The 24,615-nt window shown below is 37.0% G+C and overlaps 1 protein-coding gene and 1 long non-coding RNA gene across 4 annotated transcripts; one reads left to right on the top strand and one right to left on the bottom strand.

Annotated features, from left to right (window-relative positions):
• The first annotated feature begins 8,703 nt into the window (after positions 1–8,703).
• LOC113783361 (54S ribosomal protein L51, mitochondrial-like) lies at positions 8,704–15,208 on the top strand. Of its 3 annotated transcripts, none has more exons than XM_027329475.1 (4): positions 8,704–8,775; positions 12,607–12,686; positions 13,822–13,928; positions 14,681–15,208. In XM_027329475.1, exons 2-4 carry the CDS (start codon positions 12,607–12,609, stop codon positions 14,851–14,853), a joined length of 360 nt encoding a protein of 119 aa, XP_027185276.1. In that variant the 5' UTR covers positions 8,704–8,775; the 3' UTR covers positions 14,854–15,208. The 3 variants fall into 3 exon arrangements, with proteins under 3 accessions (XP_027185276.1, XP_027185277.1, XP_027185278.1); XM_027329476.1 differs by having other exon boundaries at positions 8,715–8,787; XM_027329477.1 differs by lacking the exon at positions 8,704–8,775 and adding an exon at positions 12,487–12,513.
• A 1,021-nt stretch (positions 15,209–16,229) lies between these two features.
• LOC113783867 lies at positions 16,230–17,884 on the bottom strand. Its single transcript, XR_003469997.1, has 3 exons — positions 17,833–17,884; positions 16,396–16,418; positions 16,230–16,283 (listed from the first exon to the last, which is right to left on the bottom strand). It is a non-coding gene; the product is annotated as an uncharacterized LOC113783867 (long non-coding RNA).
• Between the last annotated feature and the right edge of the window lie 6,731 nt (positions 17,885–24,615).

The following is a 24,615-nucleotide window of genomic DNA, read 5'->3' as shown; positions in this document are numbered from 1 at the left end:
CGATCATGTGGTATCGAAGGAAAAAGGAGAATTTGAAAAACTCTATTTCCTTAAGTTTCGAAAATTTCAGCTTTGATACGAGATCTTTGAAAAATCGTATCTCACTCTTTACAAGTCCAAAATTGGAAAACTTGGTACCGTTGGAAACTTCTTCCAAACTATTAAAAGTTCTTGGCAGACACTTTTCCATAATTCCAAATGGAAGACATTCAAAATTTGGCTCAAAGTTACTGCTTTAGGCTATCGAGGCAATTTCGGGGTTGGTTTTTGACCAATTTTGGAAATTCGGCAAAATTCACAGAATTTGAACTAGCCTCTCAAATTTAAAACTCAATTAGACTTACAATCAAAGTTTAAAACAAAACAAGTAGAACAAGAATTGGAGTTTTAAGCACCAAGATATGACGGCTCAAAGTTGCTGAAAAGTGAGACCATTAGGCCAAATTCCAGATTTAATTCACGAATGTTGGGACTTTGGTTGAACATTGAAACGGACTCGGAATGGCACCAAAATTAGCAGTATTATATTACCATATAAGGGCTATTCCTCTGTCAAATTTCATAGAAAAATACGTATGAAAAGTCGGTTAACAAAATCACTAAAGTCCCACAAATTTTCAAGACAAATCTGTCGTTGTATGCCAATTTTCCTTTTCTAAATATTCGGCCAATGAAAACATCTCAAATATGGTTTATTTAGGTAGACAATGTCTAAAAAGCATCTAAGATGTGTTTGGTAGGTGATTAACACCAAAAATTTCGAAACAACAAGTCCCACTCAAGGTTAAGGCATCAACTAGCCATAAAAGGGTTTCAATCCCTGAATCAGTTTCGAACTTCGGCCACAACTCACTCAATTCAACTTGGAATTGAACGTGGTTGGTGGCGTTGAAAACTAGATTCATAAAGCTACAATTTCTCAGAAGAAATCTTTTTAAAAATCTATCCACAACTAGCTCATATTTGGGCATCAACTTGCTACTTAAAACAGAGCTTCCAGTAAAATGAGAAACAGAACAGGCAACTTTACAAGATTGATTCGGATCAATCTTATACCGTTGGAAAGCTGGGAATGTCTAGTTTCCAATGCCTCAAACGGCACTAGATTTCAAAGTCGGAGAAAAAAGTTATAGCTGTTTGAAAAACACTGCCAGTGCAATACGGAAAAAATTCCAATTTTGAATGAACTTTCGAAATCACTATATTTGGCCAACCAAATCACGTAATTTTTTTGTGAAAACTTTCCACACAACCCATACAACATATAAATATCACAAACAAGGCAATAGAACTTCAAAAAAATGCTCTAAAGGTCACGGCATTCACAGGGGCAGAAATGGAAAAATTCTCCCCTTCACTTCCTTTGAGCTTTCATCCATAATATCACTCATTTCTACTAATTTAAGTACTAATCTAACATTATTAACATCAAAACTCACAAAATCAGTCCATCAAGCCATAGTGGGAGTTCATAGAGCCCACTCACCAATTTTTCAACAATTTAAAGCTACCCATAAGAAATTATGAACTCATAAGTGCTAAACAACTTCCATAAGTCAAGATTTGCAAGGTTGATCGTCACTTACTTTTTTAGATGATTAAGGCAGAAATTTCGGTCCTCCTTACTCAAGAAAAACCATGGATTTGAAGCTCTTTTTGTAGCTTGAGTTGCTCTCCAAGTAGATTGCAAAGTATGGTTAAAGTTTGAGGTGATTTGATGAAGGATTGAAGCAAGAAATGAAGAAGAATTTGGTCTTCTTCCTCCTTGAGGGTGCACGGCTGGAATGAGAGAGAGAAAGGAGAGTGTTTGATGCAAATGAAGCTTCCTTGAGAAGCTTTAATGTGTGGCTCAAAATTACCTAAAAGTCAACTCTCTCCCCACGCGCGTTTCGTGCTCAATTTCTCTCGAGTTTGTTTCACTAGTGCACTAAACCTCTAATGCACTTCAATTCATACTATTATTATTCACTCTTAATGGTCTAAAAATAAAGGTCTAAATTCCCTCAATTAATCGCGCGCGTAAAAACGCGTACTACTGATTTGTGCGCCATAAAATGAAATTTTCAAGAAATTCTTATAACGATAGTATAACTAACTAACATTTGAACACTTAAACATAAAAATACCTATTTCAAGACTAATGTACAAGTCTTCAATATTTCAAGTTTATTGTATTCTCGAATCGATTATTAACTCCAAACATGTATTCACTATTCTCACTAAATGAGTTTTCAAAAATTAAATTTTGAAACGAGTCATTTTAAAAATATAAGTAAGTCATAGTTCCATGCAATTGTGTCTAAAAAGATTGAAATAAATTATTTGGAGAAAACAGGTGGATAAATAATTAATTAAACCATTAAAATATGATTAAAATAAATAAAAATTCGGGTCCTCACATTCTTCCCTCCTTAAAAAGAATTTCGTACTTGAAATTCATACTCTGATTTATGAATAATCCCAAATACTTTCTTCTCCCGTGATCAATTTTTGTCACTTTTAATTCTCCCTTTCAAAAACTTACACTTAAAGAACTTAACTATTCTCAGGTGCCATCCATGATCTTATTACAGGTCTAGAGGCGTGGAGCAATAGACTACATATACATATAACCCGTAAAATCAATTAGAAGCAAGGTACATTTTCATATGTTATAAAAGATCATAATAGTTACACTAAGTTATAATAAGTTCTTCAAACCATTTCAAAAGAAAAGGGGAAACAACAAGATCAAAACATGCTAAGTCGCAATATACCACAAAAGGATGTCATCCCCTATACAAAAGATTACAACCTCTAAAAGTGCCAGTCTATGTTAGGGTAAAACCACAATCCCTATTTGTCGAGTGGAGTTAGATTCACCCCTACTCGTAGAGTTTCCACTACTCGGATCCCTCTTACAATCACCGGCATTAATTATTCCTTCCGGCACTCGATTGATTTGCAGTGGATTTAGCAGGTGGTTGAGAATTTCCTTCTCCTTTCGAAGCATTAGGGCAATTCGAAAACTTATGTTCAGTACTACCGCACCTCAGACATTTTCCTTGCTTTCTCCAACATTCGGTCTCAGTGTGGTTAATCTTGCCACAGTATCCACAAGTTACGTGAGGAGTCACGGCTTGGCCAATTTGAGATTTCCTCTTTTTTTGACCTCGCCTACTCTAATTTCCTTTTGGCGAGGTTTCGCTTGATGGAGTTTCTCTGGGTTTTTCATGCATCTTCACTCCTCCAACCTCTTTTTCCATATTAAGGGGTTGGGTAGACTTCTCGGACGGTTTAGAAATATCACTTGGGTTACCCCTCTGTCTAGCATGAAAAGTTTTAGATTAAAACTTAGCATCTTCTACCCTCTGTGCTGTATCCAAGACATCCGTAAAAGTGGTAATCTGGGCAGTTGCTAGGGATTCTTGAATTTCTACATTTAACCCCTGAATAAACCTCCTTATCCTTTTCTGTTCAGTGAGTACAAGCTCAGAGGCAAATTTGAAAAGTTTGGTGAACCGCTCCTCATACTCAGCCACACTTAATAACCCTTGTTTTAATTTAATAAAGTCGTCATCCCTCTTTTCTTATATAATTGGCGGGAGGAACTTGACATTAAACTCCCTCTCAAAGTTTACCCAAGTCCAAGGGATTTGTTCTCTTTCCCACTTTGCACTAACAACATTCCACCACGAGCGTACCGCCCCTTCAAATTGGAAAATGGCAAAATTCACTTGCCTTTTCTCGGTATAATCTAAAACAGCAAAAATATCAACCATCCTTTCAAACCAATTTTCCTCTACTTCGGGGTCAGACCCTCCATGGAATTTAGGGTGAGCGAACTTCAAGAATCGCTCGAGGGCTCTATCCTGACCCCTCTCTTGGTTCCTAGGTTGATCGCCTGGTTCAGGTCCCTGACGCTCAGCTAAGCGCTCGAGAATATCGGTTATGCGGTTAATGGCCGTAACCACTTGGTTACCCTCTTCGTTTCTAGGGTTTTGGTTTGGTCCAGTCGCGGATCCCTCACCTCTCTCGGAAGTGCGGGGTTGCTGAAACTCACGCCCACGCCCCCGTCCACGTTCTCGCCGATTCATTTAGCAAGTTTCTAAACGCATAATAGAAGTAGAAAGTATAAGCATGTGAATCGAAAAACAGGTACACATTGCAAGAACACTTTAAATCAAAGCATAACTATTTGCATAAGTTAGAAGTTATGTCACATGTCGATGTGCATACAACGAATTAATAGTATCAACTACAAGTCATGGGCAACTAAATACCACAAATATAGTACTTGCAGGCAAAATACAAAAGGACCTCACGGCATGCATTACCCCTACTATCGTGGGCAGAATCAAAAGGAGAAAAATCATAAGCCTAGTTAGGGCAAAACTAGAAAAATTCACGATATCAAATCACATCATTCGAGTAATTGTAAATTCCAAATTTCATCCAAAAGCCTAAACTACTTTCTAAATTCTTAGCCTCCTCACTAGATCCAAGGTGAAAGTTCTTATACAAGTTAGGGTAATAAGTCAAACCAAATGGAATGCATAAGATGTCTTATTTTCAAGTTTAAAGTGAAACCCAAAATTGTTCAAATGGTTCAACTTTTCCTTCGGAAAGTTCGGCAAGCAAAATAATGGAGGAAGCGAGGTTCCTAACCCTTAAACTCACCAAATGGTTATTTAAATTTCCTAATCTAGACTCACCTCCAACCTAACTTGAAGAGTAAAGTCTTATAGTATTTTGTGAGCAAAATGGTGCTACAATCTCAAACACCAAGATCCCATTGTACGTAATACACAATCAAATCCCACAGTCCGGCATCCTAAACTTTTAAGCCTAGAACACTCTACAAAGATCTGAAACCTAGGCTCTGATACCAACTGTGACGCTCCCACGTCTCCCAAGGGTGAACCCAAGGGTATCCGCGGGACGCCTGCCCAACTCTCGTCAGGACTCGGTACAAATTCAATTCAAACTTAAAAATAACCAATCGATACTAGAAGTCGAAGATATAAAGGAAGGTCAATTCCTTACTAAACGTTCAAGTCTTACATCAAAAGCTACCAAAAATACCTTACATTCCCAAAATATATAGATTCCAAAAGTTGTCTAAATAAATACATTCAAAATTCTAATCAAATGAGCCATCAAGTAAGCTTCTCCAAAATTCCTTCCATTTCAGCTCTTGTTAAGGAAAACAAATCTAACGGGGTGAGCGAATGCTCGTGAGACCAAGAAAAACATGCAAGCAGGTAATTCAAATAACAATAAAGCTGGTACGAGAGATAAAACTATAACATTCAAGTAATTCCCGAATATTCACAAAACACATTCAAGAAGGATACGGGAGCTCTTAGGAGCTCATTTCCACTTGCTTTGCCAAAATTCAATCCAATAGTCCGTAGAACTTTACTTATTCAATGAGACATCGCTCCAATTGACTTATGCTTTGCTTATAGTTTTGAGTCGAATGAGAGGTACCTCACACCCAAATCGGTGTGGTACATACTATCGCCCAGTAGTCAGTGAGACATCGCTCCAATCGACTTAGGATGGTTTATGGTTTTGAGACGACTTGAGAGGTACCTTCCACCCGGATCGGTGTGGTACATGTTATCGCTCAGTGACCACAATTATACGATTATACTTATAATGGTTGAAGACATTCAGTCCAATCGATAAATACCGTCATAGGCCGATGAGCAACGCTCAAACCGACAATTCCAAATAAGAATCACAAATATGAATCACATCCACATTACTATGTACAAGCTGAATATGAATTCACATAGCAAAATACGAATATAATTTTGTTCGAAAGAAAACGAGTGCGGTAAAATACACACACGTCTCTTAATTTCAAATTCACATAACGGATAAGAAACAGTTAACCACTTAGCAACAAATTCATGCACTTGACACCCACCAATCCAAGAAACAAGGAAGTGTCCACTTGAAGATTCAGGCGTTCACCGTGGGATCCTCCTGAAGGTCCTCTTGAGTGCCTGAGCAATTAATAATAATCTATCACTCATAAACCCCAATTATCGAAGAAGATTGTACTAGAGTACAATCTAAGAATATCTCATGAAAATGAGCCCTATTTACTCGTAAATCGAGGCTCAAAGGCGGGGTTTTAAAGCACAAGAGAAATCTAGTTTTGATCTCTAAATTCAAGTGTAAAACGATCATGTGATATCGAAGGAAAAAGGAGAATTCGAAAAACTCTATTTCCTTAAGTTTCGAAAATTTCAGCTTTGATACGAGATCTTTGAAAAATCGTATCTCACTCTTTACAAGTCCAAAATTGGAAAACTTGGTACCGTTGGAAACATCTTCCAAACTATTAAAAGTTCTTGGCAGACACTTTTCCATGATTCCAAATGGAAGACATTCAAAATTTGGCTCAAAGTTAGTGTTTTAGGCTATTGAGGCAGTTTCGGGGTTGGTTTTTGGCCAACTTTGGAAATTCGGTAAAATTCACAGAATTTGAACTAACCTCTCAAATTTAAAAATCAATTAGAGTTACAATCAAAGTTTAAAACAAAACAAGCAGAACAAGAATTGGAGTTTTGAGCACCAAGATATGGCGGCTCAAAGTTGCTGAAAAGTGAGACCGTTAGGCCGAATTCCAGATTTAATTCACGAAAGTTGGGACTTTGGTTGAACATCGAAACGGACTCAGAATGCCACCAAAATTAGCAGTATTATACTACCATATAAGGGCTATTCCTCTGTCAAATTTCATAAAAAAATAAGTACGGAAAGTTGGTTAACAAAATCACTAAAGTCCCACGAATTTCCAAGACAAATCTATCATTGTATGCCAATTTTCCTTTTCTAAATATTCGCCCAATGAAAACATCTCAAATATGGTTCATTTAGGTAGAAAATGTCTAAGAAACATCCAGGATGTGTTTGGTAGGTGATTAACACCAAGAATTTCGAAACAACAAGTCTCACTCAAGGTTAAGTCATCAACTAGCCAAAAGAGGGTTTTCAATCCCTGAATCAGTTTCGATCTTCGGCCACAACTCACTCAATTCAACTTGGAATTGAACGTGGTTGGTGGCGTTAAAAACTAGTTTCATAAAGCTACAATTTCTCAGAAGAAATCATTTTAAAAATCTATCCACAACTAGCTCATATTTGGGCATCAACTCGCTGCTTAAAACAGAGCTTCCAGTAAAATGAGAAACAGAACAGGCAACTTTACAAGATTGGTTCGGATCACTCAAGTGGAATCAGGATGTGTATTTTATACCGTTGGAAATCTGGGAATGTCTAGTTTCCAGTGCCACAAACGGTACTTGATTTCGATGTTGGAGCAAAAAGTTATAGCTGTTTGAAAAACACTGCCAGTGCAATACGGAAAAATTTCCAGTTTTGAATGAACTTTCAAAATCACCATATTTGGCCAATCAAATCACGTAATTTTTTTGTGAAAACTTTCCACACAACCCACACAACATATATACATCATAAACAAGTCAATAGAACTTCAAAAAAATGCTCTAAAGGTCACGGCATTCACAGGGGCAGAAATGAAAAAATTCTTCCCTTCACTTCCTTTGAGCTTTCATCCATAATATCACTCATTTCTACTAATTTAAGTACTAATCCAACATTATTAACATCAAAACTCACAAAATCAGTCCATCAAACCATAGTGGGAGTTCATAGAACCCACTCACCAATTTTCCAACAATTTAAAGCTACCCATAAGAAATTATGAACTCATAAGTGCTAAACAACTTCCATAAGTCAAGATTTACAAAGTTGATCGTCACTTACTTTTTTAGATGATTAAGGCAGAAATTTCGGTCCTCCTTACTCAAGAAAAACCGTGGATTTGAAGCTCTTTTTGTAGCTTGAGTTGCTCTCCAAATAGATTGCAAAGTGTGGTTAAAGTTTGAGGTGATTTGATGAAGGATTGAAGCAAGAAATGAAGAAGAATTTGGTCTTCTTCCTCCTTGAGGGTGCACGGCTGGAATGAGAGAGAGAAAGGAGAGTGTTTGATGCAAATGAAGCTTCCTTGAGCAGCTTTAATGTGTGGCTCAAAATTACCTAAAAGTCAACTCTCTCCCCGCGCGCGTTTCGTGCTCAATTTCTCTCGAGTTTGTTTCACTAGTGCACTAAACCTCTAATGCACTTCTATTCATACTATTATTATTCACTCTTAATGGTCTAAAAATAAAGGTCTAAAGTCTATCAATTAATCGCGCGCGTAAAAACGCGTATTACTGATTTGTGCGCGATAAAGTGGAATTTTCAAGAAATTCTTATAACGATAGTATAACTAACTAACACTTGAACATTTAAACATAAAAATACCTATTTCAAGACTAATGTACAAGTCTCCAATTTTTCAAGTTTATTGTATTCTCGAATCTATTATTGACTCCAAACGCGTATTCACTATTCTCACTAAACGTGCTTTCAAAAATTAAATTTTGAAACGAGTCATTTAAAAAATATAAGTAAGTCATAGTTCCATGTAATTGGGTCTAAAAGATTGAAATAAATTATTTGGAGAAAACGGGTGAATAAATAATTAATTAAACTATTAAAATAAGATTAAAATAAGTAAAATTTGGGTCCTCACAGAGGGTCAAATTTGTGGGTTCAATCGTCACATATACATATCTTGGAGGGTTTTATTAAAATTTACCCGTTTTAATTCTCATAATTTCTACTAATTGGGTTTGATAAACCCATAAACCCCCAACGCCACTGCAAGCCTCCCTGTGCCTGTCACAGGTTCCTTTCAGATTGCCGTTTGAGGTACATTTCGAGGTCGAGACTTTTTCCTGTTCCTCTCATCTTGATATTAAACTTCGTCTTTTACTGAAATATTATTAAATTCTGGTATAACCCTTTTCATGATATTAGAGTTTGAATTTATTGGGGAACCCAAACTCTTGACATTTTCAGAGAAAAATCCAGTCTTGTTTTGTTATGGTATTGAACCTAATTACAGCAATGGTGACAGATTTCTTGCAGCAGAAGTGAGCTAATCTCTTAGCGAGTTATTTGAATTGGAAATGGAGAACAAATAATGAACTCCAACTTCTCATTAATAGCGGGAAAAGATCAATTTCAGAAACAGAAACAATGGATACAGAATGAAGGGGAAAGAATGAAGGAAAAAGAGAAAATGGAGGGAATTTGGCAAAGCCAAATCACCTTTACAATCACTTGGAGAATTATGACAAAATCTGCCTATCATCCGGATTCCTTCATGCTTTTATGGACAATTCTGGACTAACTAACTTCTAAACAGACTAATAAGGTTATGACACGTGGAGTTCTAGAATTATCAGCTCCACTTGCGCATAACAGAAGCATAATTCTGTTAAACCAGAGGAAAGGCGTGGTTTCGAAACCACGCCTTTGTCTTCTTCAGGCTGATTGACCGCGCCTTCTTTGTAATCTTGGACACGCCTTCTTCACTCCATGACAGAGCCTTCCCCTAAAAGAAAATCTTGTCCTCAAGATTGGAATTGAGGGAACTGTTTCCTAATTTCTTCTGCAAATTCCCATGTTGCCTCTGCTGGATCTGTTCCCCACCAATGAATCAGCCATTGTCATTTGAAGGGTTAATCTTTTCTTCCGGTCCTGTTTCAGAATGAGCATCAGACTTCTGGATCTCAACCTTTTCATTAACCTGATTGGCTGATGAATTTTCTGAACTTTTCTCTGTACCCCCAACAGTATCGCTACCAGCATTTTGTCTATTGCCCACATCATTTGAACCTTCTCCATATGCTGAGCCCTCCTTCATATTTGAACTTGTATCGGATTTGTCATTGTTTGTTGCAGCATCCTTGTTCTCGGTTTGCTCCTCTTGAGTAGACTGCGCACCATCTCCCCCAGGAAGGACATCACCAACAGCATTTCTCTGGTTTTGATCAGCATCAGCCTTAGAATTGTCGCTAATGCTCTGCTGTTGATTAGCTTCCTTTGTTCCTTCTGTGGGATTGGAAGATTCCCCTGATTCCTGCTGTGTGGTCTCATTGCCGTTGCCTTGTTCTTGATTAGCTTCATGTGTTCCTTCTGCAGGATTGGAATCGTGACCTGATCCCTGCTGTGTGTTTTCACTGTCATTGCCTTCATCAGTCGCAACAGTTGATGGACTATTCTGTTCATTTGACTCACCTTCTTTTGCATTTGAACCTGATTCATTATCGTGTACCTTATTTGCCTCTGTCACATATTCACTGTTGCCTTCAGACTTGTCCTGGACCTTCTCAGTCGACTGTTCTTCCCCATTTACGTTTTCCTTATTTACTTTCTCAGTGTCTTTCATACCTTGAGCATCCTGAACCTCTTCACTCTGGGCATTCCCACCATTGGTGTTTTCCCGTGCAGCAGCTTCGTTTGTCTGCTCATTTGCTTGATGAACCTTCTCATCTGGTGATTCCTCAGATTTACCTTCTTTTGGTTCCTTCACTTCATGGTCTTCCTGTTTCTCTCTACCTTGATCTTCATTGCCTAATTGTTTCTTCTCTTCCTTTTCTGTTGCCTTGCTCTCATCGTTAACCTGCTCCTTCACCTCCTGCTCTTCACCTCCATCCAGGTCATTCTTATTTTCCCTGGTCTCTTCATTTTCCCCATTCTCTTCTTTTGCATCCTTTTCCTCATTACCTTTCTGCTCAGCTCCATTTTCTTGTGTGTCTTCATTAGCATTCTCATTGTTCTTCTCCTTCGTTTCATTCTCTTTTTCTGCGCCACCATTTTCTTTATTTTCTCCTGTCTCCTCACCACTTTGCTCTTCATCATGCTTTCCCCGGTCGTCTTCTCTAGTTTCCTCCTCTTCACCATTATTTTTATTTCCATCATTCTCTTTCTCTTGATTTTGCATCTCATTTCCCCCTTCACCCTCTGCATCTTTGTTCATTGCTATTTTAGTACTGCCCCCAGGATCAAATATCAAGTCATCAAGTGGTCTATTTGGTTGCGAAGGAACAATATTGACAGCACCATCCTTGCAGCTGACCGAAGACCAATTTCTGGGACAATGGAGCGGTGAAGCAGAGTTAAATATTTCCTTGTCTATAGAGCCTTGTTGCCAAGCTAGCTCCCCTATAAGCAATTCATAGCTAAGCCCTTGAGAGATAACACAATCGTTGTGAGCCAATCTATCAAACACTTGGTTTATAGCTTTTTCTTCTTGATAGTCCCTTGCTGATGTTTTATGTTGGTTCTCCTCTAAAAAATCCATTGGAGTCCTTTGGCACAATTCATCAAACATGTGGCTGACTGCACTTTCATCCTTCAAGTTAGTGATTATATCATTGTGTTCAGCCTCCATAACCTCATTTTCTCTCATAAGCTGCTCTCCTTTTGGTAAATCAAGAGCAGAATCATGCTTCTCCATCACGGCTTCCTCGATTTTTGCTCGGACATATGCTTCATACATGATCTTGGGTGGATTCCTAAATCCCTTTAGCTTCATCCGGATATTCCAATGAAGCCCAAAGTTAAAACCATCAATAAAGTATTCTTCACTGAGTTCTGGTTTCAAAGCCAACATCTCGTTTCTCCACTCTTCAAATTCCTCATAGTACTCTGCTACGTTAGTTGTTTGTTTAGGCTTCTTATGCTCCACCAGGAAGTAATTCAGCATTTTAGAGATTTCTTCAAGGGTCTCCATATATATATATATATATTTTGGTTGGTCGGAAAAGAGATGAAGATGGATAGGGAAGAAAGTGAATCAGAAGTGAAGGAAAAAAATTAGGAGGAAAGATTTTTAATCAAGCAGCCAAACCCAGACGGATCGTAGCTGCTCTGATACCACTGTTATGGTATTGAACCTAATTACAGCAATGGTGACAGATTTCTTGCAGCAGAAGTGAGCTAATCTCTTAGCGAGTTATTTGAATTGGAAATGGAGAACAAATAATGAACTCCAACTTCTCATTAATAGCGGGAAAAGATCAATTTCAGAAACAGAAACAATGGATACAGAATGAAGGGGAAAGAATGAAGGAAAAAGAGAAAATGGAGGGAATTTGGCAAAGCCAAATCACCTTTACAATCACTTGGAGAATTATGACAAAATCTCCTATCATCCGGATTCCTTCATGCTTTTATGGACAATTCTGGACTAACTAACTTCTAAACAGACTAATAAGGTTATGACACGTGGAGTTCTAGAATTATCAGCTCCACTTGCGCATAACAGAAGTATAATTCTGTTAAACCAGAGGAAAGGCGTGGTTTCGAAACCACGCCTTTGTCTTCTTCAGGCTGATTGACCGCGCCTTCTTTGTAATCTTGGACACGCCTTCTTCACTCCATGACATGTTTCTCATTCAAGGGGGCAAACATCATCGGTTTAGGAAATAATTACTTCATTTTTCTGGTTTATATGCAAATTCTTTGCTATTATTTTGTTCCTTCATGCTGTTACTGGAATAATAATGAATTCTTGGCCTTTTCAGACTTGAAAGATCCCCATATTTCCCTTACAAAACATAGAGAACAAAGAATAAATAAAACTACCCACCTTTTCAAGTTAAAATTTCTCTTATTATTGGATTAAATGGTGCACGTTTTATGCCCTTAATGGTTATTGCTGATGTTGGGGTGCATAATTTTGATAACCAGATGGCCCTAAGAGGTGTGTGGCAGTTAAACAAGCTGATTGTGAGCTATTGTGACTGGGGTGGAAGTAGTAGAGGCCTCAGGTATGCTTTTCTTAATTGCTTTTGTATTTCTTGCTTTTGTATTTAGAACTTTTACCTGTACAAATTTCTTTAATGACTTGACTTGATTACATGTATGATATGATTTTGTTGTTGATTCAACCACAGGAAAATAACAGAATATACTCAAAAGGACAAAAATTTGATCTTTATACTTTTCAAATCCCAGTTAGTAGCAATCACCTGAGAATCGGTAGATCTGTACATGACAAATTTATCTTCTTGACTGTGTGATAGCTCTTTAGTTTAGATTAGCATATTCTGAGGAGAATGTTCCAATTATAGCTCCTCGATGTATTATCTTAAGTCAATTTTAGTGATTTTAGATTCTTATTTTTGCATTTCGTTTGTTGTTGAAGTTTTATTTCATATGTATGTTCAATGTCATTGGTTCTCTTATGATACAAAGTGATTTTCAAGTGTATAGATAGTACTGGATTTCTTTCACCAGAGCAATGGATACATGACATGTCTAAATGCATGTAGATGGATTGCTACCACAATGGTTTGTAGGTTACGAATTTCTGTTACTGTGAGGACTATAGAAGTTAAAAGGGATAACATTGAATACTGAATACATGTGATAGTCATTAGAAATCCTACTTGTGGCAACATCAGGAACTCTAAGTTAAATTGTGTCCATTCATTTTTCTTGTTATGTAAGAGGATACTTTATATGACCCAGGCCTAATTCAATCATACTCCAAAAATCTGTATATCTGGATCAATTCCAACTTTACAGTGCAAGTTCCTATGCTACTATTTCTGTCCAATCTTTTAAATATGCATTAAAGGAATGGTTAAATTATAGTCTACTTGGCATTTTTGCTGCTTTTGAATGGCATTTTGGCTGTCCAAGATGTGGTCTTATAATACAATTTGTTTAGCTTATATAAAAAGGGAGTTTTCCCTGCTTTAGATTAGTTATCTGCTAGTTTACAAGCACAGTTTCACCAAAAGAAAAACAATTTTGATAAGAAAAATATCATTAATATAATCTTAATGATGAAGGACAATTCTCTTTAATCTAAATGGGAGGGAATAGGAAATAAAAAGTTGTAGATTCCTGTCATCTTCTAGTGCAATGAAAGGACTAACCATGTCCGTAACACACCAGGGCATTCATGGAATCTCATTTGCCAGCATTTAAAGAGATTAATCCCCAGCTGGAGGTGGTAACTGAGCTTTATCGTGGTCAGCATCCATATTTGAAGGGACTATACTGTAAGAACATCTTTACAATCTTGACAAACCAGTTCTCTGCAATTAATGTTTTCATTCTTAGTCTATGCCTTGAGTTTGACTTCATTTCTATCTCTCTACTTTGTGTAATTTTAGCCCCTTAGACACAGATCAAAAGGATATATGGTTGTAAAGTTCAGTAATAGATTGAAATAGCATGCATGTCTTTGTAAATGCACCTTCTGAGCTTTGTGCCAACACGACTAATTAATGAAGTTGTATCTGTTGATCTCATTGATTATGCCTATCTAGCTGCAAAACTAATGGATGCACCTGGACAGAGGTTATCCTGTACCTTACTACCACAGAAACATTTTTGTGTACTAATTTACCCTGAGCTGCTGATTGTGACACTGGCAGTCAAAGCCCATTGAGATTTAATGGCGGGATTGGTTTAGGTTCCTTTGTCCTGTCATCTCTCAAAATGTGTTACATTGCATCTACTGCTCCAAGTGGAAGTGTAATTTATCTACAAATATTTTTAGCATAGCTATTTCATCTCTTAATTGCTAAAGACAGTCAGAGTCATATTATATGTGGCATATGTACACTTTGCTTTTTCTGCACTTTAATATGTGTTGAAGGTAAGAGCAGTTGCCTTTTACTTGAAACATAACTTTGCTGCTAGTTGAAATATTTTTCTTTTTAAATTAATTTGGCAAGTCTCATTAAGGCAACAGTTAGGTTTCATGAGTTTCCCTTTTGAGATGGCTTTTCATTTGCTTAATAACCAGGTAACAAGAATGAGAGGGTTGTATCAGTTAAAAACATGACACCAGAGGATATACTTCTCTGTGCAACCAGGCTAAGAAATTCACTTGGAAGAAAGGTGGTCAAGTTGAAGACAAGACACGTTACCAAGCACCCCAGTGTTCAAGGTACATGGACAACAGACTTGAAGATATGAGCCAAAAGAAGTTCACTGGTTGGTTCCAAGCAACTAAATTTAATACTATAATTCTTGAGAGATTAGTTATGTAACCAGCTGGTGCTTTAGTTCACGGTCGCTGCTTGAAACATTTGGACTAGTTATAATGGTGGCAGTACAGTGTAGTTTATGAGCTTTTCAGACGTTCTCTTGAATTCTAGACTAGTTTTATTTTTCTTGCTTCTACGTCACAAATTGCCACTGTTACAGGCTGAGTTGTTGCAGGTAAGAAACTTCCCCTGGGCAAAATGCTTTTTAGGTAGAGTTGTAATCGCAACTTTGTTATTCAGTCATGAAATGAGAGGTAGATTATTAATGAAAAAAAATTAACAAAGACCAGCATATGCCAAACATAATATCTCGGCTTGTTTATGATGAATGTTCCATGGTTTTGGTCTTCCTGCTGGGACTATAGTTACAGATCTGATTTGTAGTTTCTTTTTCACGTAGGAGTCATCACCTTGTTTGCCTGAAAAGGATATTGCTGTCAAACTTTAGTTGGAAAATGCACCCTACGAAGATACTAAGGAGAGAAGTTGCTATATTATTGCTTCCAGCAGACTTGGAACAAGTTTTTCAAGTATAATGGGATTATGGAAACACATAAGCTTGCTTCGTATTGATTTCCTAGTTCTTCAAGAAGCATCATATGTTATGTTGCATGTAGAAAAATAGGGGAGAAGAAAATAATAGACAGATTGACTTTCAAGCTAAATGCATGATATTTACTTTATAAATTAACCCTCAATAAACTAAATGTAGTCAACCATCCATTTAAGGAAAATTGGTTCAGATTTGAATGGAATGCGCCTTCTAACCAACCATAAACAACCTAGATTAGTACAAAAGGAAGAAGAAAAAAAAGCGCATCCTCTAAACGAGATTGTAACAATGCCTTTTCTGGTAAATGGGCTACTATGACAGATCCTGATAAAAGTGCACTTAAGATATGGTTAAATACACCATTTCATGAACTAAAGGAACCCCATGTTAGTTCGCCAAAATCCTGAGTAATGCTGTAGCATACGAAGATGAGTATAATTAGTCAGAAAAGCATGCACCTCTCCTAAATTCCATCAGAAAGGAACCCACAACAAAAGCAATCTTCTCCAACATACCTTTATATCTGTGCTATTCTCACTACAAAATTGTTAATATGGGGTTAAAACCCCCTAAAAAGACGAGTAATATTACAGTGCATTCCTCTCCGGGAATACTTGAAAGGTTGTACAGTTTCACATCATATTTCTTGAAACACTCAGCAAATGCCCAAAAATCATCATGATCATCAAACACATCCTAGTCCTGCACCTCATGCATCACTAGCACCACCAGCAGCCTCAGCAGCTTTTTTTTCCCTTTGTTTCTCCCTTTTTTTCTTGTTCTTTAATGCATTCTTGCTCAATTCTCTACATTATTGCAACACGAAGCGGAAAAATTGGATTATGACAACAAATAAATCTTCAAAAGAATAACAAGAGAGAAACCAGAATCAGCATCCAAGCTGCATAGCATCCTTACCCTGAAGGGCTTCCACCAAATAGCTGTAAAAGCATTATAAAATATTGTCAAATACGGCAATCGATCAAAATATTACATGAATAATGAATATGCAAAAGCAAGAGCATCTGAGTGCAATCCTCAAGCTACATGAAATTGTCAAAGTCTGTTTTACCAAAACTTAATAAGAGAAGTGCAGGTAGTAAGAAAGTATACAGCAATAACTATGATACAACTGGAAAATTTTATCATGGTTTCTTGAATTTCCTGCAAGGAAATAGTTATAAGCAGATCCTACTAGGTGATATCTTAAGGTCTCGTATGTTATCCAGGTGTGGAACTAACTTATGTTAGAAATGGTGTATAAGTACCACAGAGAAATTATTCATATCTTTGACAGGGTCAATTACAGTATGTTAATGGCAGCACATCAAGGTAATCAACAACAGCTTTTACATTGAAATCCGCAAGGATCACTACACATGCATGATCTTCATGATAAGCACATTTCAAAGACTTTGGAAAGTCCTGCCTCTGCATAGGACATCAGTTGTATGCTATAAATGTCATCTCCGTATGTATCCATATTTTTTTAGCGTATCCAAAATGTTTAGTTGAATTATCTTTGTTGTGTGGCTGCTTCCTAAATTTATGCATCTGAAACATCAAGTCTCTTTAGAGATCAATACAAGAAGCAGTAATAGTCATTCTCCGTGACTGCCATTTTTCTCCAAATTCCCTCAGTTTCATCATCATAGAGCGATGCCCCAAGAAGAGTGACTGTAATCTTCCTTCTGAAATTCCACCTGGTGAGGACACTAGCAGTACTTGTGTTGAGAAAGAGTACATTAGGCAATCTAACCCTCAGCATAAACAATATTTTGCATGCATCTAACTGTTACGTCTTCAAGTATGTTGCTCCAATTCCCTTGCCATCTAGGACTAGTTGCATCTAAAAACTGTTTCACCAAGAAGAATTTACGGTGTCCCACCTACTGCATACTGCAGTCATGGTAGTCATCATATCAAAGATTATATGCAAGTGCAGCCAAATGAAACAGCAACTTGTGACTTATGTTTCCCAAGTGACTCAACTGAAGTAAAATGGTATTGAGATAATTACTTAAAAGATATTTCCTATATCATGTTGATACTGTAGTTCCTTTGGAGAAATATAGCTTCAGGATATCTCTAATTCATCTTGATTGCCAAGGCACCAATTAAGTTTCACATTATAGTCAAATATGGTCATGAAGATGAAGAAAAATTTAAAAAGAGATAGATGAATCACTGTTGAAGAAGAACAGGGAGAGGAAAAAACAACTGAACCTAAAAGAAGAAAAAGCAGACAAGGAGGAAAATAACTTGGAAACTTTGATTTGAACATAACTTTTGGTCCCACTAGAGTTTTGGTTATCTTAAATTGATAAAAGAAGTACATGCAAATTTTAATTATACCTGTGCCTGAACAGCTGCAGCAGCTTTAGCATGAGGTGGTCGATACGCAGCAAGTTTCGGTGCAGGAGTACTGGCTGGTTTTGAGGAAACCTGGGAGGATTTTGACCCTTGTCCTGATCATTCCATCATAATTTGAAAAATTATTCAGAAGTAGGAAAAAGCTACAAAAGTCATGTTGCTTTGGAAAAGGGGAGTTGAGTGCAAAGGAAAAGAACCTTGTGGTTTTGTTCCATCAATTTTCAAGGATTCCACGGACTTGCCCAGTTCTGCAATTTCACCCAACCTATCTGGTGATTCTGGTTTCCAGTCAGCCTGTTACTATAGCTAGCATGAATAATCAACCAAAAAAAAAAATTTCTGATACAAATCCACACAAATAAGTACCAATAGCACTGACCTGATACAATTTGTCAAACATCTTTTTGAAGTACAAAGATCCATTGTGGTGAAAGATTTTTATCCTTTTAAAAAGACAATAAAACCCATAATCAGGCATTAATCACTAAAAACTGCATTTTTTTTGTTGTTTTTTTTTGTGTTTTGGGGGGGGAGGGTAGATTAATAACTCAAAAGGAACTACAGTCTCCACCTTGGCACTTCAAATTTTCCATTTCATTAACTAATTTACAGATGTAACCACATACACTTGTTGGGCAAATGGTAAAGGACTGGCAAATATGGTGACAAAAATTGGCTTCAAATCGTGATAGATATCACTTTCCTTTAGGCTTTATTTGTCCGGTATAACGTGCAATAACCTTGGACAAATATCCTTTAGGATAAGATGAAGTTTATTTGTCTTAAACTCTTGCACAAAGCAAGACAAACTCTTGTGAACTAAGGAGTGCTTTCGAGAGAGTATACAATAGTAGGAAAGTGATTTTCTGCAGCAAATCACTCTCTACTTGACCTCTTTATATAAGAAGATTGTTTGAGAAACAAAAGAACTCAATAAATACTTGTATGAATAGATTCAAAGTATTGTGTACAAATTCATGCACTTTAATTCATGCATCTCATGATCTTAAGATCAAAACATGAATCTATCCTTTCATTCAAGGATTCCCATATACATGAATACATTCATAAATGAATATACATAATAGAAACATTCACAATACTATACATGTACCAAAAAACATGAATATATATTAATTACATGTATGTACATCATACAAATTTTGAAAAGTTTCCAACAATCCCCCGCCATTTTCAAAATTTAGAAAATGGATTTCTAAAAGGTCACCGAATAATCTGACACTCATATGCATAAAGAATGGTGTCTTTCGATTGAACCACTATTTTAGTGAAGGTTCTTTGAAATCAATCCTTCAAGATGGTAGACAAGTTTTGAACCACTTGGACATTGGACCAACCTCATAAACACATCACACACTGAGCAATGCACAACCATAAGTTTTTCAACAATACATTTTACGGCCTTGTATCACTATCCTTTCATGAATGTTACAAAGTAAAGTCCTTAACTTTGTGGTTTGCCGAAACCAACATTCATATAGGCGACATCTTAGTGCTCCCGCCATAGATAGCACTTTTAAGATTCGTTAAGAGTCCAATGACTCACCCTTACATTTGCACTGGCGAGAATAACATGCACTATTCAACATTGGGATGTCTAAACTTCACATAGTGCACCAACTACTAGAATGGTGTACTTTCACTCATTGAATTCAAGACTAGACATTGTATCTAGCGTTGAATTGAGGTTCCACCATTAGTGATCAAGAATTTTGGACTTTAAACCCATCCCCTTTGATGTTCTTGACACCAAATTCCTTGATAATTCTTTTGTCAAAGGATCACTCAAATTTTCATTTGATCTCACAAAATCAATTGATATGACTCCATTTGTGATCAAATTTTTGACATAACTATGTCTTAAATCGATATGTCTTGACTTACCATTATACACTTGACTATATGCTTTAGCAAGTGTAGCTGCACTATCACAATGGATTGAGATAGGCAACAAAGGTGTTGGCCACAACGGTATATCACAAAGTAAATTACGTAGCCATTCAGCTTCTTTACTAGCCGAAACAAGTGCTACAAACTCTGCTGCCATTGTTGAATCGGTGATACAAGTCTGTTTCTTAGAACCCCAAGAAATTACACCTCCACCAAGCATAAAGATCCAACCACTTGTCGACGAGTGATCATCTTTATTGGTGATCCAACTAGCATCTGAAAATCCTTCTAAAACTGAAGGATAACCGGTATAACATATACCATAGTCCTTAGTGGCCTTTAAATACTTTAAAATTCTGGTTACACCTTGCCAATGTAACCTATTAGGGTTACTTGTATATCTGCTCAATATACCAACTGCTTATGCAATATCAGATCTAGTACAAGTCATTGCATACATTAAGCACCCTATAACCTTGGCATATTCCATTTGAGATTTTGGATCCCCCTCATTTTTCACAAAATTTATTTTGAGATCCAATGGTGTTGAGGCTGGAATACAATCACTTTGATTGAATTTGTTAAAAATCTTTTCAATATAATGTGATTGAGACAACATTATATTGTTACCATGTTTGAAGATTCTTATACCAAGAATAACATCTGCCTCACCCATGTCTTTCATGTCAAATTTGCTTGAAAGCAAAGTTTTTGTGATTTCAACTTGTTCCAAGTCAGTCCCAAAAATTAACATGTCATCAACATATAAACAAATTATGACACCTTTGCCATCACTAAACTTGCTATAAATGCATTTATCAGATTCATTTATTTTGAATCTACTAGCAAGAATAACTTGTTCAAATTTCTGATGCCATTGCTTCGGTGCTTGTTTTAGTCCATATAAAGACTTTACAAGTTTACACACCTTATGCTCTTGACCAGGTATCACAAACCCTTCGGGTTGCTCCATATATACTTCTTCATCCAAATCACCATTCAAGAATGCTGTTTTAACATCCATTTGGTGAATGACTAGATTTTGGATAGAAGCTGTAGCAAGTAGCACTCTAATTGTAGCAATTCTAGCTACTGGAGAATATGTGTCAAAATAGTCCACACCATACTTTTGTGTGAACCCTTTGGCAACCAACCTGACCTTGAACTTATCAATAATTCTATCGATCTTCATTTTCTTCTTGAAGATCCACTTACAACCGATTGGTTTTGAACCAGGTGGTAAGTCTACTAATTTCCAGGTTTTATTACCCATGATTGAGTCCATCTCATCATTAATAGCTTCCTTCCAAAAGGGAGCATCTTGTGAGTTCATTGCTTCTTCATAGGTCTTGGGATCAGCCTCAGTATTGAAGCAATATGAAATTTGGTTGCTCACTGTATCTCTAGTTCCTTCAACTAGATACATATAAAAGTTCGAACCGAAGTCCTTTGACTTTCTAGCTCTTTTGCTCCTTCTCAATTCAATGGTTTCATTTTCACCATCTTTTGTCAATTCACTTGGTTTTGGAATAACATCTTTTATAGAGGTGAACCTATTCTCTTCAAACATAACATCCCTAGATTCAATTATGGTATTAACCGAAATTGAATCATTAGATTCAATTATCATGAACCTATATGCTTTGCTATTTTGTGCATATTCTAAGAATATACACTCCATACCTCTTTCTCCCAAATTTCTTTTTTTAGGTTCTGGGAGTTTTACACCAGCCCTACAATCCCAAACTTTCAAATAGTTTAGGTTGGGCTTCCTTTTATTCCACAATTCATAAGGGGTTATAGAACTTCTTTTATTAGGAACTCTATTTAGGATATGACAAGCCGTTAACAAGGCTTTACCCCAAAATCCTTGACTTAGTCCAGATTTTGACAAAAGTGCATTAACTATTTCTGTCACTACACGATTTTTCCTCTCGACTACACCATTTTACTGTGGTGTATAAGGAGCAGTCACCTCATGTTTTATCCCAACAGACTCAAAATAGGTAATATCATAATACTCTCCACCTCTATCTGTCCTTAGACATTTGATAAAGGATTCACAATGAAGTTCAAATTCTGATTTGTATGTCTTAAATTTTTGCAATGCTTCACCTTTTGAGTGTAATAAGAAAACATGACAGTATCTACTATAATCATCAATAAAAGTCACAAAGTAATTTTTACCACCCAAAGTAGGAGTACCATGCAAATTACATACATCACTATAAATAAGATCCAAGATTTTAGATGATCTTTCAACTTTAGGAAATGAATTTCTTATGATTTTCGTTAGCATGCATGTTCTGCATTTTCCTTCAATCTTTTCACAATATGGCAGCAAATCAAGTTTCATCATTTCATGCATTCTTTTGTAATTAACATGGCCAATCTTATTATGCCACAATTCAAAAGAAAATTCAACCAAATACGCAGAAACAATATCATTCTTATTATTTCTAATAGCAAGTACATTCAGCTTAAACATCCCATTGCAAAGATAACCCTTGCCTACAAACATACCACCTTTAGACAAAATAAATTTGTCAGCCTCAAACACAAGCCTAAAGCCAAATTTATTTAACAAACCAGCCGACACCGAGTTCTTCTGTGATGGCCCCACCTCCCCCTAGGGCGTACCCCAGGGTTCGGCGGGTCGCCTGCCCAGCTCTCGCCGGGACTCACTCACTCACTACGATCCTCAAATAGTTTACAATATAAATCTCAAAAATTACATCAAATTCTTCAATAATTACATAAACGAGTATATCAAGTTATACAAACCACGAGTACCAGAAGTACCCTAGAAAAGCTGATAACTCTAACCACCATGACAAATATATACAACTTCCTAGTCCACTTATAACAAATACAAGTTCAACTTATCTAAACACCTTCCCGAGCGATCCCCGCGTCGGCCCCCTGCTAAGGAAAACAAATAGAAAGGGGTAAGCTATATGCTTAGTGAGTAACCAGGGGTAAAAATGTAGTTTTTACATGTCAACATTTGACCAGTAAGAGCAAAGCAAAAGCAGAAAAGTAACACTACATAGTAAGGATACGGGTGGCTCCCAAGCCAACTCTTTTGTCGAGTTTGATCACTGGTTGACCCTTAAGATCCTGAGCTACACAGCTCACTTCTCTTGCCCAAGTCACGAGCAATAAATGCTCTAAAATATTTTTCAAGCAATAAATACTCTAGTTCAAGCAATAAATGCTCTGGTTCAAGCAATAAATGCTCTCAAGCAATAAATGCTCTGGTTCAAGCAATAAATGCTCTGCAAATATTCACAAGTCATGAATGCTCTATGACAAATCATAAAAATCATATTTCACAGGTATGAATAGCAATTAATGGGGTTTAGATCGAGTGCGATAAAGTACACCCTCGCCTAAGTGCCCATTCATAGTAAACTCATTTTTTGTATTGAGTTACACAGAAATCCTGATCACTCACCTAAAGAGCAAGTATAACGAGAGAAAGTACGGAAATGAATTCAAGTCGCTAGCTAGTGGGCCCCACCGGCTCCGTCTAGCCCGCCTTCGCCTGTAACAGAAGGTTGAGCCATATCATCACACAAACAACTACTAAAGGACGCAAATTAAACAAAACGGCAAAATCGGCACATGCACGCGTGCGGAAACGGCAACGGAAACGGCCAGATTTGGCACCAAAAACCGTTTTCATCAAAAGTTAGGCTGGGAATGTCGGATCAAAGTGGGTGAGACACCACTTCGAAGCTATGAGGAAGGGCTACCATTCTCATGAAGACACCTTAATCTAGATCTGAATGGAAGCAGGTCGAAATTATGGAAAACAGTACCAGAAATTTACGTGTTCGGGTGACGAACAGGGTTTGTTTGCTGGACCATAACTCACAGCTCACAAATCCAAATCAAGAAATTCCAAAGGCGTTGGAAAGCTAGGACATAAGGCTATAACGTTCACGTTTGGATCAAAAGCTGAATCAATACAGAGAATGGAGAAAAATGGGTCCAAACATTCCTGTCAGAACTGTCCAAATTCGAAGGCAGTTCTGACAACCGATCTTGTTTTGGTCACAACTGGAGCTACGGGACTCGGATTTGGATGAACTTTATACCGTTTCGAAGCTGAAACCAAGATCTATATTTCTTATGAAGGGGTCAACACCCAGATCGTACGTTATCAAAACAGACAAAACAGGGCAGAAGCTAAATGCAGAACGTACGTAAATTCCAGGGTACAAAACAGGTGCGAGTGTTTTGGCTATAACTCGGGCTACCTCAGTCCAAATCAAGTGATTCCAAAACCATATGAAAGCTAAGAAACAGGGTTACATTTCATCAGAAGGCCTCAACAACCAATTCGGAAGCATTCCTGACCAAAACAACCAATTACAGAAGCAATTCTCCAATTCGGGTAAAACCAGGACAGCAATAGTAATTTCAACTTTTCTCATTCTACACTACTCCGATTGACCTGAAATTTTGTAGGCACCTCTAAAATGTCATTTCCTACAACTTTCATGTTTTAAGCCAAGGCCAATTCGGCCTCTAACTAGGAGTTATAAAACCGGACAGAATGTAGCTTCATGAACCCTAGGTTTTTCCATTTTCTTCCAAAACAGAAATTACTTGCAATCTTCCACTTTTTCCACCTTCTAGATGCCTTATATACCATTTCCAATCATCATACAAAGCCACAACATATGAATCATATTAAATCAGAAAATTCATGATTAAATAGAAAATGTCATCAATCTTCACCATAAGTCATGAAATCATCCAAAAAATCACTTGTTCAACTACCACACCTACTAATTTCATCTCATAACCAACAAGGAAACAATTTCTTAACCACTTACCTTACAA

This window comes from Coffea eugenioides, chromosome 9 (assembly GCF_003713205.1).
Source record: "Coffea eugenioides isolate CCC68of chromosome 9, Ceug_1.0, whole genome shotgun sequence".
NCBI classification, from domain to species: Eukaryota; Viridiplantae; Streptophyta; class Magnoliopsida; order Gentianales; family Rubiaceae; genus Coffea; species Coffea eugenioides.
Note: the sequence above shows the minus strand (reverse complement) of the source record. Positions and strands in the feature narration are given on the sequence as shown.